The sequence below is a fragment of the Morchella importuna genome (genome assembly GCF_003444635.1).
Source record: "Morchella importuna strain M04M26 chromosome Unknown Morimp01GS005, whole genome shotgun sequence".
Taxonomy (NCBI): Eukaryota; Fungi; Ascomycota; class Pezizomycetes; order Pezizales; family Morchellaceae; genus Morchella; species Morchella importuna.
In genome coordinates, this window is record NW_025763402.1 from 219,132 (window position 1) to 238,086 (window position 18,955).

Sequence of the window (18,955 nt, forward strand, 5' to 3'; positions counted from 1 at the left end):
TTTTTCCCAGCCCGCGATACTCGGCGATCTACTGCGCTACTAGCTATGGGTGGTTGTTTTTGGTTATATTCTGTTTGTGATTTTTCTCATTTGTCGATTTTTCATTTGTCCAGTTTCATTTGTCTAATTTCATTTGTTTTCGGTTGTACATATCGTAGGGTTTTGGGGTGGGATTTCTTTTGTTCAACAGCTTTGTTAGTTGGGTGGTTCATTCGTCGGCCAATTGGTCAAAGTCGACATAGATCAACAACGCCCATATGTTACGATCATATATGCACATATATTTAGATGCACAAGGTATACAGATATATAGATAGATAATGAATATTGTATATTACTTCTCTCTCACTCTCAATTGATACATATAGCTCCTAATCCCTCAAATGGTTCGTTTCTTGCATTTATAGAGCTACTAGAGGAATATGTATCCATCGTCCCGCGACTCCGTAGCAAACATTACCAGCATTCTGTATATACTTATTTTAATGATCGATATCTCTATATTCTTAAATATTAATAATTAACCTACTTATAACACATAAACAAATAACGATCCTCATATATGTTCGCTTCCAAAACTCGTAGCAGCACCTCTAATATACAGAGTGCTTCAATTACATAACGTTAAGCACAAGGATACTATCACAATTTCCACTCATCCGGCTCTAATATCAAAAACACTCGCTCACCTGTAACGTTCCCCGCCTCCTACCCCACAAACCCACGAGAGTATGCAGGCACGTCATATGTGTGGCATGGTATGGTACGGTATTCAGCTGCCGCTGTATGTATGTTGGTAGAGTACTCGTAGCTTTATAGCGTTTCCGAACACGACCAATATTGCATGACATACAAAAAGGTGGATTTGGCGCTTTTTCGTATGTCATGCAATATTGGTCGTGTTCGGAAACGCTATAAAGCTACGAGTACATGTTGTTCGAGAACCGGAAATTGGGGGGGGGATCTTCGGTCCATTCAGCCGAGGCGGTACTCCATATAGATTAATTAGGCTTGGCAGGTGAGTGGGGGCGCTTTTCGTCTGAAGTGTTTGTGAGATTGGGAGTATGGACTTGGGTGTTATTGGGGTATTAGGAATGAGAACGATTGTGGGAAGGTATTGAGAGTCGAATTGTAATGGGGAATAAATGTGAGGATAAGATGACTCTCCGCGCTGCGGCGCCTGCCATTAGGGCGGCAGAAAGGAAATATTCCGAGAGAGAAGAATTGGCCCAGTCGACTCCAAATACCAGGTTCAAAGAAACCAAACCCACCGCCATGCTGCGCGGCATGTGGTTGAAATCGGGGACAGCGATGCGGCACCAATGACAGCATGTACCAGAAACGTTCCATCCCATACCCAAGACCAACACCACCGGGGTCTACTACGTGTAGTCCTGCATATATGTATTGACAGTATTACCAGGTGCGGCGAGTTCCAGTATTTTAATTTTGAATGAGGATTACCAACCATAACCCACCCCCCTTTCTGACCTCCATCCTGAACTTTTTATTCTACTTCTGTTGAACTCGATTGACGAATAGGTAGAGTTTCGTTATTCCGTCTGCAAGAATGTGTTGCAGATTGTTCCTGCCAAAAGAGGTCAGTGATAAGCAGAAGGGAAAGCCGGATACATCAAAAGCCTGGTATATCAAAGCTTGCTATAAGGGTACGTACGCCTTCGAACAGAATTTGGTGCCGTTATAAGTAGAGAGAGTGCTAGTGCTGAAAACTAAAGAAAAAGCCCTTAGGGAGTACCATTATAGAAGGTGCCCTTGTAGCAATCTGTCATTGTAACACTTGAACTTAAGCCTCAACGCCTCCCCAGCGCCCCCTCACTCGGTCTGCCCGCCGGCTGAAGTCGCATGTGCAATTCTCCTATCCTGACCTGAGGGGAAAGCTTATACCACTCGGGGGCTCTCGGGCCTGAATATGTGGGTAGAATAGCTCTGCAAAACATTGACTAGAAAAGGTTTAGGACCGTCGCACAGCAGCTTGATACGCCGGCCGGCCACTTGCGCGTGCGGGTCCGGTCCGGCCCGGAACCTTTACCGATGCCGTATCGGTGCGCGCCGATACCGGCTTTTAGTACCTCAAGACCCCAAAGTCTTGAAGAGAAGCGTGTTATATAAGATCTGGGGATCGCGAGCGAGGCCCGTAACTCATGATCACAGATGCGGATCACACCTTCTCCTGTATCAAACCCTAACCTTCAAATCGAGTGATTTCTCGTGTTTGCAATTTGTCCGATCACCACGGTGACCTGGCATGTGCTCGGACGACTTGTGAGCGGGAGATTGGCGGTAATAAGAGGGAGAAGAGTGGATTCTTGAGCGGGTCAACTTTTAAGGGGGGTTCTGTTGGTGGTTCATGAAGAGGAGGAAAGAATACTTGGGCTGTAATACTCTAGATCAGTTAATTATACGTTAGGTAGGGATATGGAAATTGGAAGACGACTACTACCTATTATAACCATAGATATTGACCTCGACTCTCGAAACCTTCAGGAATGTGATCCACGAGGACAGTGATCCAAAAGGACAAGGAACCTCGAGGATAATATCTGTTCTTGCCTCCAGGACTTCCAAGGACAATTCTTGGCTATGATAACACAGGAATTAGATTTGTATAGGAGATCTATTATTTGATAAGAGAGATAACGAGATCTGTTAGCAAAGCCACACCAGATTTGCTTTTTCTTGGGTGGACAGCATTTTCTTGCCAGACGAAGGGATAATACACATTCAATATTCCCTAATCGATGAGGTCATGAATAAAATATACCTTTTATTTGAAACACCAACCTTTTGCTCTACCGGGTCGTTTGTTTCTTTTACCGTCCTCGAGGACATCAACACCGGACTTCGAGCAGTACAGAGGATAAGGCACCTCGAGGAAACCACCGAGTCTCCCACTCTGAGAATAATTCGTTCAAAGCCGCACAGAGACTGTGAATGTAGGGTCCGAGATAAACCTTTAACCGTAAGCGGTCTGTGGCATCGTATTTCCACTGACCACAGATAGGAGGGCGGTTTTACTAGACGAGAGGTTCAGGAGTCATACTTAAAGCCCGGTCACGACACCGTGTTTCAGAAATGTGTTGTGTTGCTAAGGTTTGTAACGTTGTATTTGACACAGTGGCTAGAGTTAGGTTTTTTTTTTCTTTTTTTTTTCTGGTTGTGATGGGGTGGAGGAAATATTTTTTGCCTAGGCTATAAGAGCTTTTGTGGGCGCAATCTTGAAAACACCAAGAATTTGTGGGGGCCTAGCATTTCACAAACTGCTATTACACCGAGCCATCATGTATGTAGACAAAGTATATGAGCATGTACTTCCTATAGGTATGCCTCAATGTACTTATCAGTACACCTAACTCTGAGCACCTAGGCGTGTCAGGCGAAATTCAAGTTTAGGCAAGTTTTAGTTTCTGCGTGATGTATCGAATTGATCTATCGGGAATACGCCCCCACCCCCGCCATCAACAGGCTGCATCTCCCCAGAGCGATAGTGCTATTCAGAAAACAGTGAAATATTTCTGAAATGATCAAGCAGCGCGTGCACATATCTGGTGCTTAGCTACCAACCCTAACCCTGCAAAATTAGTCAAGAATCGAGTGATCATCCATGAGTGAGCCACCCCACGCTTCTTAAGAACCTTCGTACCAACTACAACCACCCAGAGAGTGACAATTTAGGCCAGTGTATTTCATGAGGCCCTGGCTGTGTGCGGTGGCCTTTATAAGGTGTTGGGATAGGAGCTGGTGAGTGCCAAGAGTGTATCACTGTACTGGCTGAAAACCGCTGCAGCCGGACAACCGAATCCGACAGGAGGGAATGTATCATTGGAAAGCCTCGGAGTGAGTAGGCTACGTTGTATCCAGTACTTCTATCTTGTGTAGTTGACACCCCCTCCCTGATCAGCAGCTAGCTCGCGCTCGAGGAGTTATTTCGACAAACTAGCATCACATCATATATACATGTAGCTCATCATTTTTCCACAGTGCCGCTGTCTATAGATTTTATAAACTCATCTTTGATAGGCGAAATATTTCTCAGATCACGTATAGATGTGGTCTCACGTTCGCACAGGAATCAATAATCTACATGTGTTCGCCAGTGTATGATGGCGACGTGCATCAAGAACAAAATACCCAGATTCCGCAATTTATTTCTAGCTCATTCGCCCACCAGTGTCTGTCAGTCAGTATCTGTTGTGGGCCAAGGTCGTGACGTCCCTTCTTGGCAGGGTCTAGGGTTTGTACCGTTCCGACACCGTGAGTCACTCGGGAAATTTGCAGCTCATGGGTTAGGGTTTTTTTCCCCAGGAGAGGAGTGAGTTAGGGATTGTAAGGACCGGTTTTTTCTGATTATTCTGAGAAGGGGGACAAGAGAAAATACTGCGGAGTCCTGCATCCATCGGACATCTTGGAAGAGAGAGAGAAAAAAAATTGTATGTGGACCTGAGTATATAGGGGGGAGTGGCCGAGGCCCGGCGCACTCGACTCTCCCACCGTCTCCCTCCTACCAAGGGGGATCAAGATGAAAAATTTTCAGATCAACCACGCTTAGCGATACTGGGTCTTGCTCCTTCTCCCTTCTTGAATGTGCCCTATGGCTAATTTTCGCCGCTCTCAAGGTTTTGATAGGTCTTGGCGGCAGACGCCCTCGGTATAAAAGGAAGCCCTCGCCCATCCTTTTCCTCCTTCTTCTCTTTCTTTTCTCTCTCCTCGAACCAATGCCCCCTCACCGTGTGTCTTGTTCTCGTGTTAAATATCTCATCTTTCCCCTTGGGAAGGGGTGCGATACTAACACGAGGACTTGATAGGCGGTGAGTTTTCCCTTTTTCTTCTTATTTTCTGTGGGGCTTTGGCTTTGGCATTTCGGGGGCACACCGCGTGTCGGTCACTTGTTCATCTCTCCTTCAGCAGAGTCGCTGAATAGGTGGGATGAACAAGTAGCTTGACAGGCGTGTCGTGTTTCTGATTTAGCTACAAACTCACGTGTCGGCCAGTTGTTCCTTGGAAGTCTTGTTCGCTTTTGAAGAAAAAGAAAGCCTCGACAACCTGGAACAACTGGCCTGATAGGTGGTGTTTTCTCCTCTTTCTTTTCCCCCTCCCAAACAGACGTGTCAGCCACTTGTCCCTTGGAAGTCTCGCTTGCTTTTGAAGAAAAAGCCTTGATATTCTTGGAACAAGTGGCTTGGTAAGTGGTGTTTTCCCTTCTCGTCCCTTCAAACTCACGTGTGGGTCACTTGTATTTTTTTTCTTATTTTCTTTTGAAGAAAATTCGGAAGGAAATACAAGTGGCCAGATAGGTGGTGTTTCCCCCTGCTCCTAGTCCCATAGCACACGTGTCTGCCAATTGTCCTCTTTCTGGAGTTTGTTCTGCAGATGTCTGAAAAGGGTACAAGTGGCTAGATAGGTGGTGCTTTCTCTTTCTATTTCCTGTCCCTGTCCCTGTCCCTGTCCCAGATAGAAAGACTTGCCACTCTCCTGTTATAATGAACCGTAGCTTGACAGCTGCTATCCATTGTGATGAACAAGATTGCGTTAGGTTGGTCGCCAGTGCCTTTGCAGACCCCATCCCAGATATACATCGCTCTTTTGTTCGTTGTCGTCAACCATGGCTTGATGGCTGCTGTTGATTGCAATGTACAAGATTTCGTCAGGTGGTGTCGCCAGTGCCTTCTTCGTGCCCAGATTACATGTAGTTCTGTAGCATATCGGCTCCCATTGTACCAGTAGATAGATTGGTGAAGTAATTGAGTAGGCAAGCAGTCGATTAAGTAAATAAATACGCAGGCACCCTTCCCCCCTATTAAAGTACACATAAACACACACCAGGCAAGTCCTCTCCACCCCGTAAGTCCTAGCGCCCTTTAAAGGTTTCCTACTCAGCAGGGTTCCATGGAACGAACGAGAATCCATGACGCCCCAACCGAACGACCTTCTATGACTGGACCGAACGACTAGCTGTGATTCTATACGAACCGAACGATCCCTTGTGATTCTGGCTGAACGATAGTTCATGATCACGATGTAGTGTGGGTTTCTCACATGCGTACTCGACTATGGATGGTCGGCCTCGGGTACGTGTTAGGGCGAGGGCGGAGCGATTTTGTCTACGAGACCACGTTTTTGTTCCTTTTCTCTTTTTCTTACCTAGGCGAGTAACTGAGAACTATCTTTACGCGGGTTGGCGCTTTAAGATCATATCGTTCAGGGTATTACGAGTAGGGCCAATCGACGAACCTGCGTAGGCCGCTACGCAAATCGAATACCGAGACAAAATTCACAGTGGCTTACACCAAAGGTACTACTCGTTGACGGAGTTTTATAATTGATACTATTCACGTTACTTCGCAAACGAATTAAACCAAAGGGTGATTCATTGGCCCACAAAAAAGACTAACTACTACAAGTGATATATCTCCACCAGCCAGCCCAAAACCCTCGCATAAAGCACAACCCGCCTCAACACCGTTAACAAGCACGCCAAGTAAAGACTACGATATACTAATTCTAATACTCCGAGCTCCGCCCATACCCTCCTCTGCCACCGCCGGACTGCTCATCCTGACCATAGCCACCACCGACACGGCGGCCATACGAGTCTTCTTCGCCCTCGTTGTTGTTCCCGTAAGAGCCTTCCTGGTAGCGGGAAGAGCTCTGGCGTCCATAGCCGGTTTCCTCGCCACCATGGTTGTAGGATGAAGTCTCGTTGTCGCGGCCGCCCCCGTAGGAAGACTCCTCTTCGCGGTTGTTTCCTCCGTATGAAGAGCCATAGCCTCCGGTGTTTCCTGAGCCGTAAGTGTCTTCGTTTCCGCGGTTGCGGGATGAGGTTTCGTAGGATGCTTGGTTGTCGCGGCCGCCCCCGTAGGAAGACTCCTCTTCGCGGTTGTTTCCTCCGTATGAAGAGCCATAGCCTCCGGTGTTTCTTGAGCCGTAAGTGTCTTCGTTTCCGCGGTTGCGGGATGAGGTTTCGTAGGATGCTTGGTTGTCGCGGCCGTAGCTAGAGCTTTCTTCGTTGCGTGAGTATGATGATTCCTCGCGGCTGGCGCTGTAGGATGTTGAGGTGTCCTCGCCGCCCCAGTGCCTGGCAGAAGAACCGGAGACGTCTTCATTGTTACCGCCGTATCCGCCGCCGCCGCCACCGTAGGAAGTGGTCTCATCGTTTCCACGATTGCGGTTTGAAGATCCGTACCCTCCTCCTCCGCCATAGGAAGAGGTTTCCTCACGGTTGCGGTTTGAAGAGCCGTATCCCCCACTACCACCGTATGTTTCCCCGGTATTCTCACGGTTTGATGACCCGTATCCACCGCCGTAAGACTGCTCCTCATTGCGGTCGCGGTTTGAAGATCCATAACCTCCTCCGCTGCCATAAGACTCCTCTTGGTTGTAGCGGTTACGATTCGAAGAACCGCCGTAGGAGCCCTCATTCGTCTCGAGAGACCGACTGGGAGCGTTGTAGCCACCGCTGCTCTGGCCATGGTTCTGTCGGCCGCCCATGCCTCCGTGGCTGTGACCGCACCCACCTGGGCCTGGGTTCGGGTCCTCGCCCTCGTGGTTCTTTCCCTCTCTGACACCTTGCTTACTCAGCGCTTCAGTGAAATGCTGCTTCATGCCGTCATCTTTCTCGTTCCACCAGTTCTGCACAACCTCGAACATCGCTCTTTGACCCTGCTTGTTCTCATCTCTAAGAGCTGGGTGGTGGAAAATCTGGAGAATCTCATCGCAGATCTGGTTTGCGTCTCTGTTGCTGTCTTCCCAGCCTGCTACAATCAATGGGACGGCGAATTTGACAGATTCAGTAGCAACTCTTCCAGCAACCTCGTTGAGAATGTTTGTAAAATGATCCTTCGACAAGACAGAGTGGGTAGGGTCGCTAGAGTTTCCGTCCTCGAAGACGTTAAACTGGGCGTTTTCTGAGGCTTGAAGAACACCGCCGGATCCTGCAGCAAGCTCAGTCTTGACACGGTTCAAGATAGGCTTTACGTAGGGGGCTAGCATGGAGAAGATGAAGATCTGCATGGCACCGGTAAGATTTTCAAGGAGCTCAGAAGCGCCAGGAATCTTATCGATTGCTTGCGACATGGCCTTCATGACCTTATCGTGGAACTCCATGATGGGATAGATCTCCTTCATGGTCTGTGCAGCTTGAGTCTTTAACTCGTTGACATCCATTCCAGCAATTCTCTTGCTCTGCTCTCCCTGGTCGGATTGCTTGTTATTGGCATCATCCTGAATCTTGCTGGCTTGGTCGCCGAAATTGCTGTCACCAAGGCCAAGGAGGCCAAATGGAATGTTGTCAAGGATCCCCTTCAGAGTGGAGGTGGTACCACCGTCTTGAGACTGCTGTTCGGCGGCAGCAAGTTTGGCGTCCAGCTCTTGAACTTCTGACTGAGCCACTTTGTCAGAGACCTCCCCGACGACACTGTGGAGAAAATCAGTCATTCCAACTAGGTTTGTTAGTTCTTTGGTCCCCTAAGGTTATTGGTGATCAAACTTACAGGTTCCAGTGACAAGAGGAAAGATTCTCTTTCCATTGATTTCAATCTCGGTGTTTTCACCAACGTGAGGGAAAGCATCAATACCCATTTCACGGAGTGCCAATTCAATGTAGTTCGAGTGAGCGGCGTAATCTATCGAGAATAATTAATTAACCTATCATCCTTTAAAAGTCGGTGGTGTATAATGGTCAGATTTTACCTTCCAGGCAGTGGAGCCCTGTTCCAAGAAGTCTCAATGCCTCGTAAAGATCGTTGTTGTTTCCATCTCGTCCATAAGCCCGCCCCTTCTCAATAGCCTCAATAAACTTCTTTCTAACTAACCCAGCACTAGTGTCGCAACCTCTGTCTTCAGAGGCAATGTAGACCTTCAAACCGGTACGGTCATCAATTGCAAGCTCTTTTCCCTCGTCAACAGGGCCACGTAGACGTGAGTCGTATTTGCGCGCATCCTCGTTATCAGCATAATCCTACATAGAAGGTCACAATGGTAAGCTTTCAAAATCCATCAATTCTAAGAGAATAAGGCTCAGCCTGAGCTACCTTGGGGTTGTCAATGTGCTCTTCAGGGCGGTAGCATCCAAGACGCTCCTCCGTAACCTCAAACTCGGCAGTTGCGAATCCGAAGGTGACGAATGACAAGACCCACAACTATAGTAATTATTAGAAAAAAATCATCAATCTCCGGAAGTTATGATTATACCAAAATCCTGATAGTGTCCTTTGGTAGCTGCTTCAAACCACCAACATCGATAGCTTGCGAATAATCTCTGAGCCAATTGCCCTAAACCCTTCTGTTAGCAGCCTCTCCATCTGTAGAACTCGAGCTCGGGAGCCAGCATACAAAGTAAACTCTCTTGACAGCCAATTTGTCAAATCTTGTGCCTCCACTTGCACTGATCATGAGCTCTAGCAGGATATCCTCAATATCACCATGACGCCAGTTTTTACCGGCAATTTGTGAAACATTGATAATGTTTCCAGCTCCGAAAGCAGCGACAGGGGTAGTAAAGCATAATACCAACCCCGCACAGAGTAGTAGTTGTAAGGCTAGAGATGGCATTGTGATGGGGAATGCAAGCTCACTCGTAACAAAATAAAGAATTCGGATGGTTTTTGGGTGGGGGATGAGATGGAAGAATGACAGACTACGGGAAGGAAGGAGAAGCGGGGTGTTTTATTTACATTGTTTTACTCTCTTCTACTGCAATCTTTCTCCCGAGTGCTCGGGCCTTGGTTTTCACCTAACTAGCTCCGATGGAAACGTGCAAGCAACATGCTCTGAGGAAAGCAAGAAATCGCGGGGCACGTTGCATCATGATAGGCGCATGACGTTAGCTCCTTACCATCCATGTATCTTACACCTATCATCGATCTGTTCACAGCATGCAACATGCGCGAGTTTCTATTAAGATCAAAAGTCCAGCTGCTCCGAGGTCGGGTTACAGATGTGGTCCAAGTGGGGTGTTCTAAAAGTAGCGTTCCAAGATGTACGCCACAGATATTTGGAATGCCAAGATGCCAATATTTGCCACTAGCTTACTACAGGGTCACACTTGGGTGTCATGCTACTTAATGCTAACCGTAATTGCTAGTAGTACATACTCGAGGTGTTAACCCAAATTAGTACTTAAGACGCTAGCCGTGTGGATGCAACTCCTCGACTAGTGAAGCTTGAGAACGGCAGTCAATGATAAGAATACCGGATATTGTACAGACTTGAAGCACCGCCCAAGAGCACCAGTACTGCATTATTAATGGTCCCAGAATCATACAGATTTTGATTACAAAGATAACAGTAACTAGGTAACTCGGCTATGAGCTCTCCTAAAGGATTCTGGTGTCTAGATTTTATGGCTCTGATGGTCTATAAAATCGTTGCTTGATATGACACATAAAGTGAATAGTTAGGGATATATATATACGTGAATCAGAGTCTGTAAATTCAAGTTATGACAGAAAAATTAAACAATCACACGGGCTACTAGTTACTTCACGAAGGATCATGTCTCGAAACCATGGATTCTAGACTCAAGTGTTTAGAGGAACGAACTATTTGGACCGTCGGTCTAAATTACTATCACTAGTGACTAAACTAGTTATAACACCTGTGCTCGGTCTTCCGAATGCTGTCGTTGTTTCTCGCTCACCGAGTTTCTTATCACACACTGGAGAAATCTACCGTCTCAAGGGGAGAATGAACAGCAACAGCGTTTAGAATAACACATTTTCCATATATGGTGGTCACTGTTCGGCACTCAACCTACCTCATGTATTCAATGAATTGTTCCTAGTTAGCTCTAGATCTCTACATAGCACTTAGAATTTAGCGTTCAACCGAGCCGTGAGATCCAAGACAAACGCCATGCCAAGGCTCTTATAAATCCCATAAATATTCCTATCAGCCAGACCTAACTCCACATTCTCTTATCCACGCCCCAGAAGTTCATCTTTGATCGAAGCAAGACAGGAGCCACCGAACGAATCAACATCGTCGAATTCAACACTCTCAACTGGAGTTTTTTATAAGGAAGAAAGCACAAAGTTCATAGAGTGTGTCAACACAATCGAATACAGTATTTTTAATAGGGTTTTCCATTTGAGGATATCATCAAGTCCATCGAGCGAATCACCATCCTTGAATCAACTATTTTTATCGAGTTCTCATCTCCCGAAGACACCACCAAATCCATCGAGCGGGTCAACACAACCGAATACTCTTTTCAACCCGATTTTCATTCTTTGGAGTAGGGGGCCATTATGATCCGGGTGGGGTTTACGAGGGCTTCTTTCCTTTAAACAGTCCTGCCCGTGCCACCGGAGAAGTGAAAACAATACTCCGTTGGCCTTCAGGCGGTGTATCAAACACCTTTTGTTTTCTTGGGACCTGGCACAACAGATGATTCCCAGACATCCAACTTATTGTTGGTGTTTCGAGGTATGGATAAGACTTGATAATTATAATTGGAGGCGGTAGCTAATTTTAAGCAGGAAGGGCAGTGGTGATATCAACCAGGTGTATCACATACACCACACACTACCTTCTTAGTGAGAGATTTGTTGAGCATAGATCGGTAGCCCTCTACAGCTGGTGGACGATGGCCCCTTCAATAACCGGGAAGAGGCTTCAGAACTTCGCAAAGATCATGGTCGTCGGGGAGCTATCTTAGACTATTACTCTAGTTATTATTCCTCCGCAAGTATGACTTACTCCTCAACTATTGGTATCATGAAGCTAATTGTAGTAACTTACAAGGTTTCACTTCATTGCCAATACCAATCCTAGGCACGAATAGGAGATAATGTAGGCCAAAGTAAGGCCTGGAAAGATTGGATGTCGGTATGTCTTATTCTTCTACATCTTCTCCTGGCATATACTAAAACCCTGATAGACCGAGTCTACCACAACGACTGGTAGGCCGCCTGATCTTCAGCTAGCAGCCGCCAGAACCCAATCCGGCCCTCCCCCCATTTCGACTGAAGCTGCTAAAGCTGTGAGTGCGGTCGGTCTCTCGTGATAACAGAATCCGAGGTAATAATCTTTCCTTTTTCCTTTGCCGAAAAAGTATTGTTTATTGACATCCTGTATAGTGCTAGGACAAAAGTTTACATACATGATGTTTGTTAAGTTATATGTGACATGTGTATCAATACAAAACAGTCTCTGCAAAGTTTGCAGCTTTGATTTGCAAATCAAACCTACCAAACCGAATTAAAAGTTCTAGTGTTCTCTAAGCTTGTCTGATCTCGGGATAACTCCCAGTATTCAGATATCTTTGGTAATATGGAGGCTAACTAAATTTATAAACTTGGTAAATATCTTAGATCAGATTAACGTTCCCGTCCCCAACCAAAGTTTTTTCCTTTCTCTTCTTCATGGGGAGACCTCATAACATCTTATTTACCGAATTTACTATAAAGTCAGTCATCATATATACTTGTAATCAACGGCTTCTGTCCAGCTGAGGCCGCAGCAAGTACTTATCATCATAGCATTACACTCTCAATAGATTACCTCACTCCTAAAGTCTTGGTATAGGGAAGTACATGTATTTACACCCATCCCCCGATCCAACATGTACATACGATATCTAGATACACTATCATGAAACATACATACAATTCAGTACCGATCATGTTGTTCCGTTCCCAGCCCGTTCCCAGCCCAATCCTCCAGTTTCCATCCATACCTTTCCCTAATCCTCTTCAGCCCGAAACCCATCACCGATAAAAAGAGGAAAACAAAAGGAATTCAAGAGTATATATATATATATATATATAGCAAAAAGAGAAAACGAATGTCCAGGTATAAAAGGAGAAAGAAGAAAGAAAGAAAAGAAATATTTATTTGTTCCTAAGGAAGATGCCATACCCCAGACAAAAGAAAGATGAGTTTAAAAAGGAAGAAATCACTATATATGCCACTGTCCACGTTGGCGCTCAATGCGGACCTAGCTACGTGCTGTCCAACCTATCCCACCCGGTCACCTCCTCTATTCTACCTCCAATGTGCGCATCATCGCCAAACTTATAGATTGCAATGATCTCCTCATGGTCAATGCCCAAATGGCGCTTTCCGTCCCTTCCCTGAAACCACCCGAATGCATACGTCATACCCAACTTCTTCAGCTTCTCACGTCTCTCCGCCGTCGAGGCCTCCTCTGTCCCCTCGAAATCGACTAACATTTTGCTTTGATGAATGAATGCCAATACAGAACTAATCGTACCGGGCTGTCTGGGTAGGAATGGATGTCTGCGCAGATGCAGTACCAAGGCCATTGTTGCGATGAGTATGAACAGGATCCCCATAGAGAATGCGAACGAGATACGGAAGGAGAGACCACTTTCTTCACCGCCATTGTAGTCGAGAGAGCCCATAGCGACTGTGAGAATTTCAATAAGCACAGACACGAAGCCTACCCAGGCAAGGAGGTAATGGCCTTTGAATAGTGCTTTCACAACAAGCCAGCCAGGGACTGTAGCAGAGTAGTCAAGTGTAAGTATGCTGGATGGCGCGTGACGATTGTACAAAATCCAAAAAGGCTCCAACATGCGCATATCCTTTTCGACGATTTCCCAGAGGGACTTGATCGTGACTGATAGCGCTGTCAACACCCATGGCGTCTTGTCGATAACGACATTGAGCGGTGTAGGATGTGCCATTGGTGGCAGCAGTCCTGCCAAAACAACCAGGAAAATCAGGAATGGTACTCCACCTTTCAAACGTAGTAGGAGAGGATGAGCGTTCATGGCTTTGGGGGCTTGGTTATCGCGGTCGGATTCTTTGAGGAAGTCGGCTTGCCAGAGCGAACCTTTGTGGAGTAGGTAAGTACGCTTGTTAAGCTGTTTGTGAATCTTTTCTTCAGAAGCGGAGTCAAGACCCTGGAAGTCCATCAAAATGTGCGATTTGTTTGCCATGGCTGCGACGCCTGCAATACCACTGGGGTCGCCGAGAAGGCCAGATCTGCGCTTTTTCAAGGCGACGGTCATATACGCATTGAGAACAATGATGATGACGAGGGTGGTCTCCAAAATTCGCGTGAAAACAATATCGACGACGATAGTCTTCTCAATCTCACGGTCAGGCTTTCCGGACTGCTGTCGAGATTTCTGGGATGGCGAGATCTTGACGAACACGGACAGAAACATTGGGACGATTGCGAATGCAACGAGGGACGCAACCGAAGAAGCTACGACAACCCACTGCCTGTGTTTTAGAGCAGCAATAGGAACGAGAAGACTCCAAAAGGTCTGGTATTCAATATTAAGGGTGCTCGCGGCCATAGCACCGCGGGCACCATAACTGAGTTGATAGTAGGGCTCAGCACGTTTAACCTCGGTGTCAGTGATTTTCCACAGGATACCGTAGATAACACCGACGACGGTCGGCATATATTTCCACATTGCAAACTGGACAATATCGAGATCATCTACCATGAAAAAGGAGAGGATTCCGGGTTTTTTGTCGGCACGGAGGAGACCCCGATCTGAAAATTGAAAAAGTACTTCGGCGCCAACCAATAGCAGCAGAGAAAGAAATAGCAGGAACAGAAGAAACCCTGTTCGCATGGGGAAGGGCTTCCAGTTTGGAATATCACGATCTATACAGATTTGTCAGTGGTATGATCCACCATTATGAAGCAGGATTCTGGAAATCATACTTGGCGGGAAATAGTACGCTGTCTGCGCCCTACTCTCCAGGTTTCCGGCGCGGTGAAGCGAAAAATTATCCGCTGGCGGTTCTAGTTAATATATCGCTCCAACCTCACAAAATGGGGTTCCAAAACGTACAGTCTTTGTCCGCATCGAGTCCTGAAAAGCTCGATAAATCAATAGCCTCTCCATTCCCTATGAAACCGAACTCCAGTCAGTCCCCAGGCACTAAACCACGCATCCAGTATTATATTCGAAAAAAGCTTACCAGTATACGCAAAATCCGGGTTCATGTTATGTTCTTGGTATGCCTGTACAGCCGCAGCCGGTACATGGTCTGCTGAGAAGAAATCTAGATCATAGTTTATCGCATCCTCTCCTCCCTCAACCTTACTATAACCATCGGCGGTCGTCTCTGCCAGCCTCGCTTCCTCATCAATATCGCCTCCATTCCCAGCCTGATAAGACCACCCGCTCTTCGGCCTTCCCCTGACAGTTGACATGATTCTTGTGCTAATCCTCCGCACTATACTTTTCTCCCTTCCCAATCCCCCAGTACCTCCAGGAACAGTTAAAGTGCTCCCACGATTACTCCGCGTATTATCATGTTCCACCGCCAACACACGCCTAGCCTTGAACCCATCGTAACTCTGGTCAATCTCCTCGATTTCGATTCCACCCTCCGCTGTCGTCGTCGAGTTACGATTACTGTACGCCGCGGGCATACCAGGGTTCAGTGTTGCAGGCAACGATGCGCTGATAAGCTGGCTTAACCTCGGTCCAGAGGGGGCAATAGGCGAATATCCAAGTGGGCCACTGGTTGCTGTCCTCGTGAATGTAAACTCTGGAGTTTGTGCGCCGCCGCTCCGCCAGCTCTGCGATTGTGGGATATCGGGGCTGACAACATCATATCCTCCGGAGCGGGTATACTCTGTCTGGTAAGGAGAGTATGGAGAGAGAGAGGAGGGGTCCTGGTACGGGCCTGAGGAATAGGGTCCAACGTAGCCGGTATGACTGGACAGGTCGACTGGATAGGCCTCGCCGTCGTCTTCGTTGACCCGTGAAATGCGGGCCTTTGACATTATGCCTATGGAGGCTTATTTATTATTAAGTTGTTACTCTTTTCTTTGAGATTTCTTATTGATTGCTTCGTTCTTTCCTACTATATTCCTCTCTTTGCTTCTCTGACGCAGCCAGGGTAGGTATGTTGTAGATATTGTTTGTTTGCAGTGCCCCCGATGAGCTACAGAGAATGGTTGTTACTAAACTGTACCTAGCCGTCGGCGCAGTCGAGTTAAAGATCCCCGTACACCACTTTAACCACAACAAAACCAAAGAAATTTTTATCTATACCTCAACTTAGCGAATTTATCACTATCGGTATCGCAGACGAAGTCGAGGATAGTAATATGTTTTAACAATGTCGCAATGTGTCAATTATGCGACACACATACCCCACACCTTTGAGTGCGGGCGAGATGTCCGTCGAGATTCGCGGAGGTGGATCCGCAATGCAGCATTCAGCACGACACCGCTGCTGCTGCTGCTCGTAAAGCGAAAAGTTGAGTGACAACCGATAACAATCCCACTACTAGCGGCGGCAGGACAAGTGGTTGCCTTGGTGGTGGGGGTCCGGGCTGAATGCTTAAATTCGTGATAAGCGCCAGTATGATTGCAGGTTGGCAGAAGATGGAGAAGAGGAGAAGGGGAAGAAGAGGTGGGAGGGAGGAGGGAGATGGAGAAAGAGAAGAGAGATGGAGGTGGGAGGGAGGGAACGAAAGATTGGTAGCAGGAGAAATTGGTAGGCAGGTGTTCCAAAGATGGATGGATGTACCAAGTAGACGATAGGAACCATCCCCCTCCCCTCCCTCCCTCCTCATTCTCTCCTACTCCCTTCCTTTCACATTAGACTGTAGCTACATGAATAATGTTTTTAGCTGTAGCTGCCGTTCTTTCCTGCTTCTTTTCCTCTTGGGGACTCAGCCGCACAACAGCGGCAATCATGCTGCCATCCCAACGGATTTTGCCGTTTCGTCTTCGCTCAACTCTACGGATTCTCCATCTCTCACAATAGCACTCTAGTCCACAAACGTTCGCCAAAGCACCAGATCATGAATTCGAGTATCTAGCGTTCCCGCAGAATCCAGTCAAATGTCGGCCATGTTTTTCCGCGTTTCCAGGAACCACACATCACGTCTCTGAACCCTGCTTGCAACCACCCTTGAATGTTCTATTTTCAGTCCGCAACTGCCAAGTCCAGTTGATTCAGCCTCAGTCTTTAATCTATCTATATACCGTTTGGTGGCTGAACGGAATGTTGATTCTTCTCTGTTCACTAATCGATGGTAGAACAGAGTAAGTACCGGTATCTACTACTTCTGTGTATGTAAAACCCATCTTTTCCCTGGAGTACTCCCCGGAAACCATCCTCACACCCATTCTCATCTGCCCTCCAGGATGGACATGTGTGCAAGTGTACTCTAATTCCCGCAGCACAAACTCGTTCATGAGTATGTGTAACAGTAAAGTAATAGGTATCAAACCCACGTGGATAAAGGACCAAAGACCCCTCCCGATCCTAAATTTAAGCCGCCCACCAACCAAGATCTCGTCGAGGATCGAAGCTAGAGAAGAACGACGTTGAGCTTTTGAACACACATCTTCACGAATCATGAAGCCCCTCGCTAATTTTTTCCACATGAAGCGGACCCGATAATGTGCAAGCGCCCTAGGGCTGATAATAACGACCCGAACGAGATGGTACAGTATGCGCTAGGTAATTTATGAAGTTATCACTGGACCAAAAAAAGGCTATGATGGGGCTGCAACCCTGATTCATAAATGAGGGCACCTGCATGCGCCTATGGAGAGATTCTTTTGTTCGTTGCATACATCGGATTTGTCAACGTGTGACAGATATCATGTGTGACGTTACATGCCATCGCATTTCGCCAAGTTCACACTGGATCACTCGACATAAGCCAGGGGGCTTGGCTCGACCTTGGATTGGACTCAGCCTCTTGATTGGATGATCAATGGCGGAGTGAAATTTTGCTGGCGGTGAGGCCAGTAGGTACAGGCATCTGCACTCTGGACGATTTTATGATCATGATTTATGATGCAGTACTTAGATGGGGCTAGAAGATTCCTCTCCACCGATATTGTAGTATATTTCTTTTGGCCAGAAACTGCATCGTCACAATCAGACCAGATATCATGTACAGTCGCTCACCTACTGACGGCGGGTCCTATCTGATGGTTCTGTTTGCAGTAATTTGCCCTTGGCGTCCAAAACCTAGCTCTTTTATTGGCCTCAAATCCCTGACCGCCATTAGACAGGATCCGCCTTCACCCCGTGAGTGACTGTAGTCGGGTATAACCCGTGGAACACCTATAAACTCTTAAAAGAAACACGGGAACTCGCATTACTTGGCATTAATCAGTAAGTCTTTAATTTAATGTGTTGCATAGATATTTAGAGCTACATGTCACGGTGGATCCGACACTCTAATCAAAAAAGGTCGATGATAAATAAAAACGAGATTATTCGGAAGGGGGGAAGCCTATATCAGAGAGCTTGTTTTGAAAATTAGGGTAAATTCTGTAACGACATTTTATGTGGTCGTTGAGAAACTGGTCGTCGCGGCATATAGACGATCTGACACGACTGCCTAGAATACTCGTATTTCTCTGACGTTTGTGGACGCGACTGATATTGCATGCCATACAAAAATACGCCAAGCTCATGATTTTGGGTGTATGCAATAATGGCCCAGTTCAAAAACGTCAGCGAAATACTAGTAGAGAGTAAAAGCACATCTCTGCAATGTCAGCGGATAGTTCCGTTCTCGGGCGGCTGTAAGCTGGTACCTACATGTACTTGTAGTTACAAGACCGTCCTATGACTTTACAGGTAGAGGTCTGGTACCTTCTCTCCATACTCTAAATAGCTCCCCCTATGAGATTATTTAGTGCATGAACGACTGAATGATGTGAGTGGTTGTGCCGTATGCGTGGCTGACTAGTCTGGTTCGTTGGCTACATGTAGGTTATCGGTTGACTTGCAGCTTATTTGTGTAACGATGCAGAGTACCTGTCTGAGAGAATTAGAATCAGGTTTGTTTGTGCATGAACAACAAACTAGTTTGTCTCCAATACGTTATTTTCGCGGGGAAACGGTCAGGCAATAACACGCATCTTGGAATTAAAAAACGGAAGTCATCGTCGTAAAAAAAGAAAAGAAAAGGAAAGAAAAATGTCGTGCCCCTAAGTTTTTCCCGGTTTCCCACCATGGGGGT

At 46.7% G+C, this 18,955-nt stretch overlaps 2 protein-coding genes across 2 annotated transcripts; both read right to left on the reverse strand.

Moving 5' to 3' along the window:
• Window positions 1-6,519: 6,519 nt before the first annotated feature.
• Window positions 6,520-9,567, reverse strand: LAJ45_02617 (uncharacterized protein; the record flags this gene model as incomplete). The annotated part of the gene is made up of 6 exons (XM_046112208.1): window positions 6,520-8,456; window positions 8,508-8,639; window positions 8,707-8,974; window positions 9,048-9,155; window positions 9,208-9,288; window positions 9,349-9,567. 6 exons carry the CDS (start codon window positions 9,565-9,567, stop codon window positions 6,520-6,522), a joined length of 2,745 nt encoding a protein of 914 aa, XP_045974334.1.
• Window positions 9,568-12,959: 3,392 nt separating this feature from the next.
• On the reverse strand, window positions 12,960-15,739 carry LAJ45_02618 (uncharacterized protein; the record flags this gene model as incomplete). The annotated part of the gene is made up of 4 exons (XM_046112209.1): window positions 12,960-14,605; window positions 14,666-14,737; window positions 14,796-14,852; window positions 14,926-15,739. The coding sequence occupies 4 exons, from the start codon at window positions 15,737-15,739 to the stop codon at window positions 12,960-12,962; spliced, it is 2,589 nt and encodes an 862-aa protein (XP_045974335.1).
• Window positions 15,740-18,955: the final 3,216 nt, after the last annotated feature.